This window comes from Bufo gargarizans, unplaced genomic scaffold, assembly GCF_014858855.1.
Source record: "Bufo gargarizans isolate SCDJY-AF-19 unplaced genomic scaffold, ASM1485885v1 original_scaffold_1365_pilon, whole genome shotgun sequence".
NCBI classification, from domain to species: domain Eukaryota; kingdom Metazoa; phylum Chordata; class Amphibia; order Anura; family Bufonidae; genus Bufo; species Bufo gargarizans.
In genome coordinates this window covers 436-18,688 of record NW_025334325.1, presented here as the reverse complement: position 1 = coordinate 18,688, position 18,253 = coordinate 436, and the positions used below count along the sequence as shown (strand labels likewise).

General features: G+C 50.8%; 1 protein-coding gene across 1 annotated transcript in view; it reads left to right on the top strand.

Moving 5' to 3' along the window:
- Nucleotides 1–17,513, top strand: part of LOC122923208 (bifunctional glutamate/proline--tRNA ligase-like) — a gene marked incomplete at its 3' end in the record, with an annotated part of 40,527 nt that extends 23,014 nt beyond the window's left edge. Inside the window, exons 4-8 of the mRNA XM_044273956.1 lie at nt 10,643–10,799; nt 12,683–12,798; nt 14,879–14,973; nt 16,453–16,579; nt 17,321–17,513. Of these exons, the coding sequence (XP_044129891.1) occupies nt 10,643–10,799; nt 12,683–12,798; nt 14,879–14,973; nt 16,453–16,579; nt 17,321–17,513 (688 nt within the window). The remainder of the gene's footprint in view (nt 1–10,642; nt 10,800–12,682; nt 12,799–14,878; nt 14,974–16,452; nt 16,580–17,320) is intronic.
- Nucleotides 17,514–18,253: the final 740 nt, after the last annotated feature.

Below are 18,253 nucleotides of genomic sequence, written 5' to 3'. Positions count from 1 at the left end.
CCCATACTTGGACCCTTCGGTCACTGCTGGACCTAGGCTGGCCCCTGGGGTGCTGCGGGGCGACATTCCACTCCCTGCTCCCTCTCCTCCCTTCTGGCCCTCATGGGACATTTTAGCAGCAGAATGCTGCATAGGCAACCACATCGCCTCCCTTCACTTATCAGCGTCCCTCCTGGGAACGCTGTGCTCGCATCCTCACGGGCACCTGGTCTCAGGGTCCCCCCATCCCCTCACCGATGCGCTGCTCTGGACCGGGGGCCTTTTCCTGACGGCAGTGCTGCTTGGGCGACCGCACCTCCGGCGCTTCTTCCCGGCCTGCTGGGCCGCACTTCCTTCCCGGCCCCCGACTGTTCCGGCCTGCGGGGTGGACTCCCGCGGCCGGCATTTGGCTTGAGCACGATGCTCCAACGATTCCGGCCGGCCGTCGGTGACTTCCGGCCGGCCGGGCGCCGCAAATTTTGGCCCAGGCTTCGGGCCTACTGGGCCGCATTCCGGCGCTCCACCCGGGCCCCTGACTTCCGGTCCGCGGGGTGGGCTTCCGCGGCCGGTTTGTCCAGGCAGTCCGCTCCGGTTTCCTGTGCGGCCCCGGTCAGCCGGGTGCCGCAGAAAATTTAGGCCCCGGCTTCACGGCCTGCTAGGCCGCAAACTTCTGGCCTCTGTTGGAGGGGGCGGGAACTTCTCCGGGCGCGAATTCTTCCCGCCTGGAGGTTCCCCGCCCCCAGGGGATCGCGGCGCCGCCTCCTCCTCCCTTCCAGGTTGGTTGGCTGTTAACCCTTCGGGTACCGGCCTCCGTGCTTCAGTTTGTTTTGCTCGGCTGATGGGCCTATATGGCTGGCGCGCCCCCCCCCCCCTCTACTTCTATGCTGGGCACCTGTATGGTGGCACTTCTGCCTCAGTGAGGCTATTTTTTATTTAGAAATGCATAACATGGTTAAGCTAATGGATTTCTTGTGCGCTGCGCAGGACGCTGCAGCCTTATCTCAGTAGCGCCGCCTGTATGCGTGCTCCTTCCATGAGCGGCATGGTGTCGCACTCCCCGGCTGGTGCATGTTTCCCTTCTTTGCCCTCTCCGGGATACAGCGCTGGCCAAGTGCATGCGCTCTCCTTTTTCTTCGGTTGGCAGAGTTTGTCACCCTCCAGCTATGGTAACTGCCATGTGCAGACAACCCCTTCCTAGGCGGGATACTGCACTCTCTCGGGCTGCAGGCTTGCCTGGTGCATGACCCCCCGCTTAGGTGGAATACTGCACTCTCACCGAATACGGTGTTGGCCATGTGCACGAGAACGCTGCACTCATTGGATTCGCTGCAGGCCATGTGCACAACCCCCTTCCTTAGGCGGAATGCTGCACTCATTGGATTCGTTGCCGGTCTTGTGCATGTCCTCCTTCCATAGGTGGACTCTGCACTCTCACCAGATACGGTGTTGGTCTGGTGCACGACCCCCTTCCATAGGGGAACGCTGCATTTTCACTGGATTCACTGCCGGCCATGTGCGTGATTCCTTTCCATAGGCGAAACGCTGCTCTCACTGGATTTGATACCGGCCATGTGCATGACCCCCTTCCATAGGCGGAATGCTGCACTCACTGGATTCGCTGCCGGTCTTGTGCATGACCCCCTTCCATAGGCGGAATGCTGCACTCACTGGATTCGCTGCCGGTCTTGTGCATGACCCCCTTCCATAGGCGGAATGCTGCACTCACTGGATTCGCTGCCGGTCTTGTGCATGACCCCCTTCCATAGGCGGAATGCTGCACTCACTGGATTCGCTGCCGGTCTTGTGCATGACCCCCTTCCATAGGCGGAATGCTGCACTCACTGGATTCGCTGCCGGTCTTGTGCATGACCCCCTTCCAGGGGCGGAATGCTGCACTCACTGGATTCGCTGCCGGTCTTGTGCATGACCCCCTTCCTCTAGGCGGAATACTGCACTTCATTGGTTAAGGTGCTGGGCAGCCGGCCATGTGCATAACCCCCTTCCATAGGCGGTATGCTGCATTCTCATTGGATTCGCTGCCGGCCTTGGGCATGCCTTCTTCCCTCAAGCGCCATGCATACACCCTCACTGACTGGGGTCGTTCTCTCGCTGATAAGTTGCTGGCCGCGTGCAGGACCCCCTTCCATGGTGGGACGCTTGCAACTCACTAAATCCACTGCTGGCCATATACATGTTCCCCCTTCCGTGGGCGGTGTACGGCACTCTTACTGGATTCGCTGCCGGCCATGGACATGTCTCCTTTCCTCAGGCAACATACACACACTCTCACTGACTGTGTTTGTTCTCTCGCCAGTGTGCTGCTGGCCAGGTGCCTGACCCCCATCCATGGCGGGGTGCTCGCATTCTCCCTGGTTGCAATACTGGCCATGGGCATGGCTCCCCCTTCTGGGCGGCATACTGCACTCTCACCAGATACGTTGCTGGCCTCTAAGATGGGTGGAATGCTTGCACTCCCATTGGATACGGTGCTGGCCTTGTGCGTGACCACCCCTCATTCCATGGGTGGACCTTTTGTACGCTCACAGGACTCACAACTGTCTTTGTATGTGCTGTGCTGGACTTGTACTTGTCCCCATTCATTGGCGAAGTAGTTGTACTCTCACAAAATTCGGTGTTTGGTGGATTATTGCACACTCACTTAATGCTAGGATTACCCTGTGCATGTCCCCTTTTCACTAGGTGGACGTCCTGCTGGATGCGGTGTGGCCATGTGCATGGCCCTCTTCTGGGCGGAATATGGTATGTCTTCCTTCTCTGAAGTAGGTGCTGGTCTTGGGCATCACCCCCTTGTGGGGCGGGCTTTGCACGCTTGCTGCCCGCACTGTTTGCCAAGTACATTGCCCTCTCTTCTGGGCGGACTGCTTGCGCTCCGTCGCATGCCATACTAGTCTTGTGTATGTCCCCCCTTCCGGTTGCACTTTGCACTTCTGTGGTTTCTGTGGGGCTCTGTGGCTGGCCCTCCTTGCTGTATGACTATTTTGCAGTGGGCGGACGCTCTTGGGGGCTGCTACTCTGTGCGTTGTTGGGCCGTGTATGCCTTCTCCTTCCGTAGGTGGGTTGGCTTTCTCACTGCTTATGGGGCTGCTTGTACGTATGCCTCCATTCTTCCTGCGACTTGTCGTTTTTCTCTTGGGATACGGTGATTGCCGCCGGCCTGGCACTCTTCTCTGAGGAGATCTTTCTGTTCACCTGGCCTGGACGGGCTCTATTGTTCTCTACTGCAGCGAGCTGGGTGGTATCCATTCTCTGTTCGGAGGGTATATTTGGTGTTTCCGTTGTGACGGTATCCACCATATTCGTTGGCCCTTCCGCCTGGGGAGTGTTTGTGGTTCCTGGATGCGTACCCATTAGTTACCCTGTGGCATTGCTTCCCAGCGCAAGCGGTCACATGGTCGAGAGTGCTGTCTCCAGCGTCCCTCGCAGTCTACGTTGGCTCTGGCCGGATTACGGTTCCCTCGCCTGTTGCCATTCCTCCTCTTGGATGCGTTTTGGTTTGAGTCCTTCCTGTTGGCACCCTCCGTGCTTCAGTTTGTTTTGCTACCAGGTTCTAGCCGCTCTTTTCGAGCAGGTCGCCCAACTTCTCTTGGTTGCTCGATTACCGAGGTCTCAGGGACCTCCACTTTCGATTCGTTAGGGTATTCGCCTTCTGCGAATTGGTGAGCCGGACATCTCGGAGTAGCGGAGTTCTGCTTTTGAGCGGTCCTGTGGCTTCCCTGTTGCCCACTCCTCCTTGCGGTTGGAGGGTGTCATCCGTCTTCTCGGCTATTTTTCTCTCGACGGCTCTGTTTTGGCTGCTCCTGGGTCAGTTTTACTCCGATGTGGCTTCTGCCCCGGCCAGGCTTCAGGGGCTGTTCCTTCACTGCCCTCCCCCCTGGGGAGACCATGGTTGTTCATATGGATGGTCCCGGTGTTCCTTATGACCTCGTACTGTCTCCATTGTTCACACTGGCTGTACTAGCTGTGTGCCTATTACCGGGTTTGCCGCATTCTGTCCTCCCGCTGGGTGCAGATTACTTTTACCATTCTGGGCGCTGGTCCTGCTTGGACTTTACCTTCTCGGTAACCTGGCGTGCCTACTTTCTTCTGTCAAGATTACCCTTCAAGCCCCCACTTCGGGTCTGTAGAACACCTTACTGTGGTGGCTACAACGACGAGGACTTTAGCCTGACTTGTCCTGGAGTCTGTTGGAAACTGGCCGGGTCCCGTTCGGTTCCTTCCGTTTGTCCATCTGCTCCCCCACTCCGCGTGGATTCGGGACGGCGTTGCTCGGGGGCCGACGGGACCGGTTTTCCCAACCTTTTTGCCGTGTCACTGATTTGCGCTTACTCGCATTGGATTTCATCCCGTCTGCCCAGACGAGTCCAGCGAGCACACTAGTGTTCGCTCCCGGCCGTGCTTCGTCCAGGTTCTGTTGTCTGACTTAGGGTCTTCCCTGGGGTTCTTTAGGAAGCTGGGCATTCACCCAATTCTGCCTTTCTCTTCCCGTGATTCGGTCTTCTCCAGTCTGGCCTGGACCTGCGACTGGGACTCTGTTACTTGAAGTGTCTGCAGTTTTTTGCTTGGACATCTCCGACTCTTGTCGACGCTCGGTCTCTTGTTTCCAGGAGGTCCGCGCCAAGGTTCACGGCTCCTGGGTGCTTTCCTCCGCTTAACCACATGGCTATTGCTGTGGTTACTGCTCAAGGGCAGGGCTCTGTTTTTTTTGGTGTCACCGTTCATTTCACCAGAGCGGTTGGTGCCTCCGGGGCCGGAGGCATTGGGCTTCAGCCATGTCATTGTGCAGGGTGGCCACGGTCTTCCTTGCACTCTTTACCAGGTTTTCCTGGGTGCGTACTCTGGCTTCGGCGGCGGCTGCTGCCTTGGGCCGCCTGGTTTTTGCAGGTGGCATTTCCTTGCTGCCTTCGGGTGCTTCGCCTTGGTGCTGTGGTCCCTCCCCTCTTGGACTGCTTTTGAACGTCCCAAGGTCTTCTGTGTCCCCCAAGGAAATTGGGCGAGAAAACGAGATTTTTGTATAACTTACCAGTAGGGCTGCAACGATTAATCGATGTAATCGATTATATTCGATAACTGGATTCGTTGTCGACGAATCCAGTTATCGAATAATCGCCGATTCGTTGCTATGCGGGCGGGCGGTCGCTGCATCTTTATTTTACCTTTTTACAATGACGCTCCTGTAACAGCCAGGCAGAGCGGACGGCGGCGTAACGTCACTCACTCACGTGACACGCCTGCTCCGCCTCCTTCATTCATGAGGTGGGCGGAGCAGGTGCGTCACGTGAGTGAGTGACGTTGCGCCGCCGTCCGCTCTGCCTGGCTGTTACAGGAGCGTCATTGTAAAAAGGTAAAATAAAGATGCAGTGATTAGTCCGACTTATAAGCATCGGGGCCGGGGCTGTTATGGGGAGGGGGGAGGATCTGTCTATGGCACTGCTATGGGGAGGGGGGTCTGTGTATAGCACTGCTATGGGGAGGGGGGAGGATCTGTCTATGGCACTGCTATGGGGAGGGGGGTCTGTGTATAGCACTGCTATGGGGAGGGGGGAGGATCTGTCTATGGCACTGCTATGGGGAGGGGGGTCTGTGTATAGCACTGCTATGGGGAGGGGGATCTGTGCACTGTTATGAGGAAAGGGATCTGTGCACTGTTATGCCCATAACAGTGCACATATCCCCCTCTCCATAACTGCGCCGCCCACAGTTCCCCCTCTCCATAACTGCGCCGCCCACAGATCCCCCTCTCCATAACTGCGCCGCCCACAGATCCCCCTCTCCATAACTGCGCCGCCCACAGATCCCCCTCTCCATAACTGCGCCGCCCACAGATCCCCCTCTCCATAACTGCGCCGCCCACAGATCCCCCTCTCCATAACTGCGCCGCCCACAGATCCCCCTCTCCATAACTGCGCCGCCCACAGATCCCCCTCTCCATAACTGCGCCGCCCACAGATCCCCCTCTCCATAACTGCGCCGCCCACAGATCCCCCTCTCCATAACTGCGCCGCCCACAGATCCCCCTCTCCATAACTGCGCCGCCCACAGATCCCCCTCTCCATAACTGCGCCGCCCACAGATCCCCCTCTCCATAACTGCGCCGCCCACAGATCCCCCTCTCCATAACTGCGCCGCCCACAGATCCCCCTCTCCATAACTGCGCCGCCCACAGATCCCCCTCTCCATAACTGCGCCGCCCACAGATCCCCCTCTCCATAACTGCGCCGCCCACAGATCCCCCTCTCCATAACTGCGCCGCCCACAGATCCCCCTCTCCATAACTGCGCCGCCCACAGATCCCCCTCTCCATAACTGCGCCGCCCACAGATCCCCCTCTCCATAACTGCGCCGCCCACAGATCCCCTCTCCATAACTGCGCCGCCCACAGATCCCCCTCTCCATAACTGCGCCGCCCACAGATCCCCCTCTCCATAACTGCGCCGCCCACAGATCCCCCTCTCCATAACTGCGCCGCCCACAGATCCCCCTCTCCATAACTGCGCCGCCCACAGATCCCCCTCTCCATAACTGCGCCGCCCACAGATCCCCCTCTCCATAACTGCGCCGCCCACAGATCCCCCTCTCCATAACTGCGCCGCCCACAGATCCCCCTCTCCATAACTGCGCCGCCCACAGATCCCCCTCTCCATAACTGCGCCGCCCACAGATCCCCCTCTCCATAACTGCGCCGCCCACAGATCCCCCTCTCCATAACTGCGCCGCCCACAGATCCCCCTCTCCATAACTGCGCCGCCCACCAGATCCCCCTCTCCATAACTGCGCCGCCCACAGATCCCCCTCTCCATAACTGCGCCGCCCACAGATCCCCCATACAGTGGAGGAAATAATTATTTGACCCCTCACTGATTTTGTAAGTTTGTCCAATGACAAAGAAATGAAAAGTCTCAGAACAGTATCATTTCAATGGTAGGTTTATTGTAACAGTGGCAGATAGCACATCAAAAGGAAAATCGAAAAAATAACTTTAAATAAAAGATAGCAACTGATTTGCATTTCATTGAGTGAAATAAGTATTTGAACCCTCTAACAAAAAAAGACTTAATACTTGGTGGAAAAACCCTTGTTTGCAAGCACTGAGGTCAAACGTTTCTTGTAATTGATGACCAAGTTTGCGCACATTTTAGGAGGAATGTTGGTCCACTCCTCTTTGCAGATCATCTCTAAATCCCTAAGGTTTCGAGGCTGTCTCTGTGCAACTCTGAGCTTGAGCTCCCTCCATAGGTTTTCGATTGGATTAAGGTCCGGAGACTGACTAGGCCACTCCATGACCTTAATGTGCTTCTTCTTGAGCCACTCCTTTGTTGCCTTTGCTGTATGTTTTGGGTCATTGTCGTGCTGGAACACCCATCCACGACCCATTTTCAGTTTCCTGGCAGAGGGAAGGAGGTTGTCGCTCAGGATTTCACGATACATGGCTCCGTCCATTTTCCCGTTTATGCGAATAAGTTGTCCTGTGCCCTTAGCAGAAAAACACCCCCAAAGCAAAATGTTTCCACCCCCATGCTTGACGGTGGGGACGGTGTTTTGGGGGTCATAGGCAGCATTTTTCTTCCTCCAAACACAGCGAGTTGAGTTAATGCCAAAGAGCTCTATTTTGGTCTCATCAGACCACAGCACCTTCTCCCAGTCACTCTCTGAATCATTCAGGTGTTCGTTGGCAAACTTCAGACGGGCCTGCACATGTGCCTTCCTGAGCAGGGGGACCTTGCGAGCCCTGCAGGATTTTAATCCATTGCGGTGTAATGTGTTTCCAATGGTTTTCTTGGTGACTGTGGTCCCTGCTAATTTGAGGTCATTAACTAACTCCTCCCGTGTAGTTCTAGGATGCTTTTTCACCTTTCTCAGAACCATTGACACCCCACGAGGTGAGATCTTGCGTGGAGCCCCAGAGCGAGGTCGATTGATGGTCATTTTGTGCTCCTTCCATTTTCGAACAATCGCACCAACAGTTGTCACCTTCTCTCCCAGCTTCTTGCTAATGGTTTTGTAGCCCATTCCAGCCTTGTGCAGGTCTACAATTTTGTCTCTGACATCCTTGGACAGCTCTTTGGTCTTTCCCATGTTGGAGAGTTTGGAGTCTGCTTGATTGATTGATTCTGTGGACAGGTGTCTTTTATACAGGTGACTAGTTAAGACAGGTGTCCTTAATGAGGGTGACTAATTGAGTAGAAGTGTCTAACCACTCTGTGGGAGCCAGAACTCTTAATGGTTGGTAGGGGTTCAAATACTTATTTCACTCAATGAAATGCAAATCAGTTGCTATCTTTTATTTAAAGTTATTTTTTCGATTTTCCTTTTGATGTGCTATCTGCCACTGTTACAATAAACCTACCATTGAAATGATACTGTTCTGAGACTTTTCATTTCTTTGTCATTGGACAAACTTACAAAATCAGTGAGGGGTCAAATAATTATTTCCTCCACTGTAAGTGTCGCCCACAGATCCCCCATAATAGTGTCGTCCACAGATCCCCCATAATAGTGTCGCCCACAGATCCCCCATAATAGTGTCGCCCACAGATCCCCCATAATAGTGTCGTCCACAGATCCCCCATAATAGTGTCGTCCACAGATCCCCCATAATAGTGTCGTCCACAGATCCCCCATAATAGTGTCGTCCACAGATCCCCCATAATAGTGTCGTCCACAGATCCCCCATAATAGTGTCGTCCACAATTTGTTTTAATATGGCCTTTGAACATAATTTTTCAAGTAAGATCATATAAACCTCTGTTTTGTAATTTTGTCGTTTTTCCCGATTAATCGATTAATCGTAGAAATTAATCGGCAACTAATCGATTATTCAAATAATCGTTAGCTGCAGCCCTACTTACCAGTAAAATCTCTTTCTCGCTCTTTCCTTGGGGGACACAGCACCCACCCATTCATTGGTTTTTTTCTGCACGGTTTCCGAGTTTTGTTTACCCGTTGGGTAGTTGGCTTGTTGTTTCCACTTGTTGGACTTTGCCTTTTCTCACTACTTGGACACGCAACTGGTAGCCTCTATCTCCAGGCTGAGGGTATAGCTGATGGAGGAGGGGCTTAACAGTTTTCACTTAGTGTCACGCCTCCTAGGGAGATGAGCTATACCCAAGGTCTTCTGTGTCCCCCAAGGAAGAGCGAGAAAGAGATTTTACTGGTAAGTTATACAAAAATCTCGTTTTTTTAACAAGCCTTGGGACCTGATTAGGGAATATAACCAAACCAGATAATCATCCATACAGAGTTTTTTTTGGGGTGTGTGCCCCACACCAGCATGGAGTAGGTTTTGGTTGGTTTAGTGCGATGCCTTGGAAGCAGTTTAGGCAGGGTGCTGGCTTTCCTTAAAGGGGTATTCCCATCTATATCAAGAATGGAGTGGGGAAAGTGTTGGCTAATCTGGCCACCACCAAGCTCTCTCCCCAATGAATGGGAGCACACCGCCCTTAATGCGGCCACCGCTCCTATTCATTTCTATTGGGGCAACGAAAATAGCCGAACCAGTGCTCAGCTATTTTTGGCAAGCCCCATAGAAATGAATGTAGGGCGGCTGCATTTACAAAATAGGAGCGGATCAAAAAGGTGGGACCTGCACCTATCAGCCAATGGGGGCATATGCTAGGGATATGCCACCATTGTCTGAGTTGGGAATACCCCTTTAAAGAGACCAGCCCTGTATGGAGACTAATTGGCCAATGCTGCATGGAAAAACAAAGAGGCGTTTCTCAAGGAAAGAGAACCCAGCCAGCCAGAATCCCACTCCGCACTGATGAGGGTCAGCTGTCTAAGGATGGATATTTGGCTTGGCTGTTTTCCCTTGTCATGTCTCAAGGCTTGTTAAAAAGCTGGATTTTGACTCGCAGGGAGCCACTTCCATAAGGTGGCGCTGGCGAGCTTGTTACCTTTCCCTGGGAGCTACCTTTTTGCATAGGATATAGGGGTGAAATCCATGGTGACGCCACATCAGTCGGTAGCAAAATCCACGTGTAGCACAAGTGGAATGTGGGGGACCGTGGTGGTGTGGACGCACTTTTAGGGTAAGTCCAGACACAGCGGATATTTTCATGGCAAATTCTCAGGTTCACAGAGCATTTTACCGCAATACATAGAAAGGGGCAAATCTGCCAAATTTCCTCTGGAATTTTCCCACTATATTCCAGGTTCACTCTGCATTCCTTTCTGGGGCTGATTTTCCCTCGGTATAGCTTTAAATGCTGGAATGAAGATTCTGTCCCTCATGCACTAACTGCCACTTATAGAGAGCAGCAAGTCTGAGCCAGCAGAGATGCAGTGTAAAGTATGGTGGAGGTACAGTACAGCAGCCTGAGGTGGTGATTTTCAGACTACATTAATCATGGCTGAGCTGTCATGGAGCAACACTAATAAGCAGCCAATGCTAAAGCCAAAGGAATTTGTGTAACAGGTTAAAATGTCCCCAAATAAATGAATGTGTCTTAAAGAAGTATTCTAGGGCTTGATGGTGGGGTCTGACTTCTGAAGGTGACCTTAGCAATTCCTTACGCAGCACAAGAGGAGGAGCGGTGTCATGCAGTGTAGACACCAAGGGGGGCTCCAGTAGTGGTACTTTAACATTATGGTTAATTTTCACCATTTGTGTTCGGTAATAAACCAGTGTGTATTCTTCTTGCAGATCAATCACTGGGTGGAGTTCAGTCAGACTCGGCTGCTCGAAAAGTCCACCTTCTCTGCCGCCCTCCAGGAGCTGAACCATTCCCTGTCTCTGCGGACGTACCTGGTGGGAGATGCTTTGACCCTCGCAGACATCAGCGTCTTCTCCACTTTGGCAGGTACTATACAGTCGTGCTACTGGGGGAAATAAACCCCTCACCCTACTTTACATCCTAAGAGGGCTTCTCCTCTTTGGATCATCACTTCTTGTTAAGGCCTCCTGCACACGGCCAGAAGATCCCGTCTGAGTGCATGCCAACGTTTTTTTTAACTTCTATAAAAATGTCCTATCCTTGTCCACAAACTGGACAAGTATAGGACATGTTTTTAGTTTTTTTTTTAACTCTGAGCTGCAGAACATATGTGCTGTCCGCATTTTCTGCGGCCCCATTGAAATGAATGGGCGCGCAAAAAATGTGGATCGGATGACAGACTACAGCCGCGTGCATGAGCCCTAAAAGGGGGAGGGTTCCTTGACAATAAGCTGATCACCAAGCGTTCCGCTGCTGGGACCGAAACCTGGCAGTAAGGCCCTATTCACATGTCAGTGGTTGATGGACATCACACGTACCCATTAATTTTAATGTGTGTATTCCGTGTTTTAGCATGGTCTGCGATTTTAGCACAGAAACATATTTTTGCCCATATTTGTGGATCCAGCATGCCCATTATAGTCTAAGGGTCCGTGAAAGACTTGGGTCCATGTTTCACAGACCATTTATAGGAGATGCTCTGAAAATGAATTTTTAGCTGTGCGTTGTCTGTGCAACACGGATGACACACAGAGCCCAAAAACATACATACGGACCAAACACGGATTCTTCAAATAAATCTTCACAGATGAATCGCTGACCATCTTATCACGAAATCCAACACGGACATGTAAGGCCTAAGAGTCCATTTCTCATGAGTTTTCCACTCCAAAAACACATCTAAAAAGTCTATTTGTTTCAGAGGGAGGTAGAACTTTTTCCATGTCGAAATAAAAGCGGCGGCGTAGAATCCGCTCTGATTCTGCCATTGAGATTTAAAAAAAAAACAAAATAAACGCTCCAAAACTGCAAAAAAAAAATCTGCGTGGATTCTGCTTTGATTTTTTTTCAGCGTGTTTTCTAAGGCTACTTTCACACTTGCGGCAGGATGGATCCGACAGGCTGTTCACCATGTCGGATCCGTCCTGCGGCTATTTCGCCGTGCCGCTGGACCGCCGCTCCGTCCCCAATGACTATAATGGGGACGGGGACTGAGCTCCGGCGCAGCACGGCGGTGCATGGCGAAAGCCGCCGGACTAAAAAGCCTGACATGCAGTAATTTTAGTCCGGCGGCCTTTCGCCGTGCTGCGCCGGAGCTCCACCCCCGTCCCCGTGAATATACCCTTAGTGTTCAATTTCCCTACAGCGCCACCATAGGGGAAATGAAGCATTACACGGTGACAAGTTCAATTAATGGGCTGTGTAATGCAGGACTGGACAAGTCCTCCAGGGCGAGAAACTCCCTCTACCCTCTTTGTAATCGCACACCATTGCGGAGGATCTTGTACAGCGGACCCTCCTCCATTAACTCCGCCTTTTCTAATATGGGGCTCAGAAATTGGTTTTGTAAACTTGACGACCACTTTTAGGCCAGTGCCATTAGTTGCCACCCTATCTGGGCCCAGAATCATGTTCTCTGTACATGACAAGCATTACTAGACTAGTCCCTGCACTGAGACTATCAGATGTCACTGCCTGTGAATATAATCCTATCCATGATTATATGGAATATAGAGTACACCCCCACCCCACCCCACCTAAAGAGTACAATCTGATATGACTGCCAGTAGAACTCACTCAAAGGTCCAGAATGGCAAATTGCATCCTAGTGTAAGTGCAGTAGAATGTGCATGTTCCTCCTGTCTTTTACTTCATCTTGCCGTACATCTGTCTTCCTCTCCTCCTTGCTCTTTGTATTGGAGTGAGAGGCTCGGATGTGACGTGACGTGACGCTTTGTTTCTTCGTACAGTTAGCGCTTCATGGCAGGAGCAGATGAAGCAGAACAAAGCTGCGGTCAATGTCAGACGCTGGTACACCTTCCTGGAGCCTGCAGTCCCGTTCCAGGGAAAGCTAAATGCAACACTGGTGAGTGAATCAGTAGACCCGCCAGAATGTGGGCACCTAGCTGTCAAAGTTTAAAAGGCTTTTCCAGTATTCTGATAGTGTTGGCCTACCCTCCAAGGGTGTTGGACCCTTGCTGATCTGATATTGTTGGCCTATCCTCAGGGGTGCTGGACCCTTGCCGATCTGATAGTACTGGCCTATCCTCAGGGGTGTTGGACCCTTGCCGATCTGATAGTGCTGACCTATCCTCAGGGATGTTGGACCCTTGCCGATCTGATAGTGCTGACCTATCCTCAGGGGTGGTGGACCCTTGCCGATCTGATAGTACTGGCCTATCCTCAGGGATGTTGGACCCTTGCTCATCTGATGGTGCTGGCCTATCCTCAGGGGTGTTGGACCCTTGCTGATCTGATAGTGCTGGCCTATCCTCAGGGATGTTGGACCCTTGCCGATCTGATAGTGCTGACCTATCCTCAGGGGTGGTGGACCCTTGCCGATCTGATAGTACTGGCCTATCCTCAGGGATGTTGGACCCTTGCTCATCTGATGGTGCTGGCCTATCCTCAGGGGTGTTGGACCCTTGCTGATCTGATAGTGCTGGCCTATCCTCAGGGGTGTTTGACCCTTGCTGATCTGATAGTGCTGGCCTATCCTCAGGGGTGTTGGACCCTTGCCGATCTGATAGTGCTGGCCTATCCTCAGGGGTGTTGGACCCTTGCCGATCTGATAGTGCTGGCCTATCCTCAGGGGTGTTGGACCCTTGCCGATCTGATATTGCTGGCCTCAGTATCACAGTACCAGAAAATACTTCTGAGTCTTCAATAACTATACTTTTTACGTCGGGGATTTAATCCAAAGTGTTTTTTCTTCCTGGTATCAACCATTTGTGGCTGTAGAGAATCTGACTAGTTCTGTTCACTGAAATAAAGTCCAGTACTATCCCTGTCCTCCATGGTCACTACATTGCCACTGATCTCTAGTGCTGAGATGGTTTTGGACCCCACCGATTATTAGAAAAGGGTTCCTAGCTCCCCCCTCCATTGCTTCTCATTGGACGACTGAAGCAAGGAGAAGTTTGAATGGAGCGGTGGTTGAGCATGCGCGCTGGGGCTTCATTCAATGTCTGGGGGAGATAGCTGAGTACATTGCCTGGCTGCTTCCATCTTCCCCATAGACATTGAGTGGCGTTTTACAGAGATCCAATCACAACCTGTGGGGTTTTTCTGGAGTTCAATATTGATGGGCTGTCCACAGTATAGATCATCAATATGTGATTGGTGGGAGTCTGATTCCTGCACCCCCAATGAATAGCTGTCTGAAGAAGACACGGCTCTCTGATCACTGCAGCCTCCTCACAGGATACCAGGCACAGCGCCATTCATTGTACAGTGGCTGTGCTTAGTATTGCAGCCTAGGCCCCGTCATATAAATGGGACTGAGCTGCACATAGGCCATGTGACCGATAAACGTGACATCATTGGTCTAGGAAGAGTCCGTGACTCTCATTAGAGCAGCCTTTTCAAACAGCCGATATCTGGGGATACAGGGATTTTGACTGCCATTGATTTGATATTAATGACCTACCCTTAGGATGGGTCATCTGTATTTAAAGGGGTTTTCTGAGATTTTAATATTGATAACCTATCCGTCTGCCGATCAGCTGTTTGAGAAGGCACCAGCGCTTGCAGTAGTGCCGCGGCATTCACTCAGCTTTGCCTAGGCCATGGGATGTCATGTTCATCGGTCACATGGCCTAGGAGCAGCTCAGGACCCCCCTCGGCATTGACCCAAGGTGCCTGGTTGTGAGTAACAGCCGGGGTCTCAGTCAGCGCTGTCACCATGTCTGCAGACATGGTGACTGTTTAATGCCATGATGTGTATACTCGTCATGGAGCGCTAAGTAGCAGTGCTCCATGACGAGTATACACGTCATAGGTCGGGAAGGGGTTAATGCAATAAAGTACAGTACAGAGAACTCCAATTACACGTCATGGATGTTATGCTGCTTGTTTTTTTTGTTTTGTTTTTTTCTTGTTCCCTTTATTTTTAACTGGTAAAAATTTACAATACAAAGATTACATTTAATTTTTTTTTTTTTTAGCCTCCTGAGAAGAAACAGGATATAGGAAAGTTTGTGGAGCTCCCAGGGGCAGAGGTGGGAAAAGTGGTTGTAAGGTTCCCTCCAGAGGCCAGCGGGTAAGTTTTTAGTGTCTGGAACCGATCTGCATGACAGTGGTGAAGCACTTTGTGTAGTGTAATCATGAAGACAACCTTCACATGGCGTTAGGGCTCATGTAATGTCACATCTGTGCGTTGGATGGATCTCCATTATGATTGCATTTTTACTAATTTTGGGCTAAAAAAATGTTTTAATTGGTCTTTATAAAAAAATTAATAAATGTTCAGCCATTTCTGAGATCCAGGGGTTAAAAATCCAGTCCATTTGCAAGATGTCACTTTCTGTCTTCTTTGAATCCCATCATCTGAGGGCTCATGTAGCTCTTATCTCTGATCTCCCGACCTCATAAACACTTATTTCAGCTATTATCAGTTTGGTAAGGATTGAGCTATGAGTGTTTATAAGGACAGGAGATAAGAGCTCTACATGAGCAGTCAGTTGACAGGATTCAAAGAAAACATTGACAGCTTGCAAATAGACATTTTTATTTTTAAACCCCTTTATCTCAGAAACAGCTGAACATTTTTAGTAAAGACCAATTGAAAAAAAGATTTTTAGGCCAAAATGAGTAAAATGCAATTATAAAGATAAAAATGGCCCTGAAGGTGTTGTTAAAGATGTGTGAATTTTACTGTTAAAGATGTGTGAATTTTATTCTATGTTCTTGTATGTCTAGGACTGTAATGAGTTAAACTTTTTCTTCTCCAAGTGCCTCCCTCCCACCTCTCTCTTTGTCTCAAGCAGGAGAGGAAAAGGGGGGGGGGGGGGGCGCAAAGTGCTGCGGGCAGTGTCTGATTTCTCACCTTTCTGCAGGTGTCCCATGGAGTGTGGTTTACACATTCCACCAATCATATGACTTGATGATATGTTGTTCACTGCCTATAGAGAAGCGCCTCTTTGAAGTGTCACATATGACGTATGCAGTAGTAGTGTTAGACCTCCACCATTACAAAATGGAGAACCTTAGATGTTTACAATTAGCTTAACATTCCAAGGTGGTACACACTGCGCAGATGTTGAGTGTTATCTCTGTTTCTCTTATCTCTTTTTTTCCCTTTGACCAATGAAACAATGGTTTGTGTCTCAGTGAGGACTGCCCTCTTCTGAAGATATATATATGTCTACCTCATGTAATAAAAGAGAGAGTAAGATTGCTTTGACCAACTTCTGTGTCAGTGTTCAGTCTTTCTACCACGCATGGATTTTAACCCCCTGAGGGTACATTGATTCGGAACACCAGAGTGTATCTTAAATGCCCTAATTAAGTGTGGCTTTAACAGTGTACATAACCTTTAGTGCTACATTTCTTCTGCGGTGGTGATTTATAAATTTATAGCTAGGCACGGCTTTCCGGGGCGATAACCGCATTAGAGAAGCCGAGTCTGTGGTCCCTCCACCTTGCCACCGTTTATTGGTGTCTTTATGAGATGGTCCCTGTAGTCCTCTGGTAAAATGCAGTCCTGCGGTGTGACAGTAAAGTGTGATTATGTCCTCAGATACCTACACATCGGACATGCCAAGGCCGCTCTTCTCAATCAGCATTACCAGGTGACCTTCAAAGGGAAGCTCATCATGAGGTTCGATGACACCAACCCAGAGAAAGAAAAGGAAGATTTTGAAAAGGTAAATGGAGGTTCTGTATGCTGTCCCTGTTCAGTATTACCTGATGGGTCTACCGCAGCTATACCGTATTAACCTCTGGACACTCCGTTCTGTCCCTTAATATTATGGTGCTGTGAACGCACAGACACTGCAGCCGTGAAACCTCTGATCTCTTGATTAACCCCTTGTAAGCTGATGGTGGCGTACAAGGAGACAGTAAAGAAGGTGTATCACAGGGAATAACCATGATGTGATCTGTACCCATCTTTCAGGGGAAAAAAAAGCTAAATATTGCTTTAATAACATTTGCACCTATGACGCTTTCTGGCCTGTTAAGTGTATGCAAATGAGCTTCTAGGAGCAACGGGGGCGTTGCCATTACACCTAGAGGCTCTGCTCTCTCTGCAGCTGCCGCACCCTCTGCGCTTTAATTTACAGGGACAGGCAGTGAAAATATCATCATTTCTGGCCCTGTCAAAGTAGAGAGGGCACAGCAGTTGGAGAGAGCAGAGTCTCTAGGTGTAACAGCGACGCCCCCGTAGCTCCTAGATGCTTATTTGCATATATTAAAATATCACACACACACACACACACAGCCGCTCTTTAAGATGCAAACCTTGTGCAGTATTAAATGCTTTGTCTGTACATTTTGTACTTGCACCCACATAACTTTATAACCTGTACCGTCGGTGGTGGTCACTGGTCCTAAAGAAAGACCTCTTAGCTCTAACATGTCTATTCCCTTGCTGGTCTTGTTCTCAGGTTATTCTGGAAGACGTCTCATTGCTTCAGATCAAGCCCGACCAGTTCACGTACACATCTGATCACTTTAATAAGATTATCGAATATGCTGAGAAACTCATTCGAGAGGGAAAGGCTTATGTGGACGATACCCCCGCCGAGCAGATGAAGGCAGAGCGCGAGCAGAGGACCGTGTCCAAGCACAGGAACAACAGTAAGAACCATCCAGGAGAACAGCTGCACATTACATGGCTAGGGACTGGGCAAACAAACATTGCTAATCTCCAGATATCTTTAGCGCCATCTAATACAAATCTATACAACAAAGGTCGTCCGTCATTTAAGGACATTCCTATTTCTCTCTTGGTAAGGTTGTTTTAGTTCTGGAACATTAGTATTCTGCATAGTGCCGTTCCTCTATCACTCCTCCTGGGAATATGTGATCAAGTTGAAGACTGAGCATTGCCATTCCCTTATCACTTATGTTCTTAAAGGGGTTGTCCGGGTTCAGAGCTGAACCCGGATATTCCTCCCATTTTAACCCCGACAGCCCCCCTGACTTGAGCATCAGAGCAGTTCATGCTCTGATGTTCCCCTTTGCCCTGCGCTAAATCGCGCAGGACAAAGGCATTTTTGGAGATCCAGTGACGTACCGGGGCTCTCCATGGGCCTGCCAGGAAGCCCAGTGATGTCACAGGCACTGATGGGTGGGATTTAGCGCTGCCCTAGCCAGTAAAACGGCTAGGGCAGCGCTGAAGCCCACCCATCAGAGCCGGTGACGTCATCAAACACCCTGCCGGGTGGAAGCTTCCGCCCGGCAGTGTTACGGTAAACAAAAGAGCCCGTGCCCTGCGCGATATAGCGCAGGGCAAGGGAGCGCATAAGATGCTCCGATGCTAGCCTCATGGGGGCTGCCTGGGTAAAAATAATGAGTTCAGCTCTGAACCCGGACAA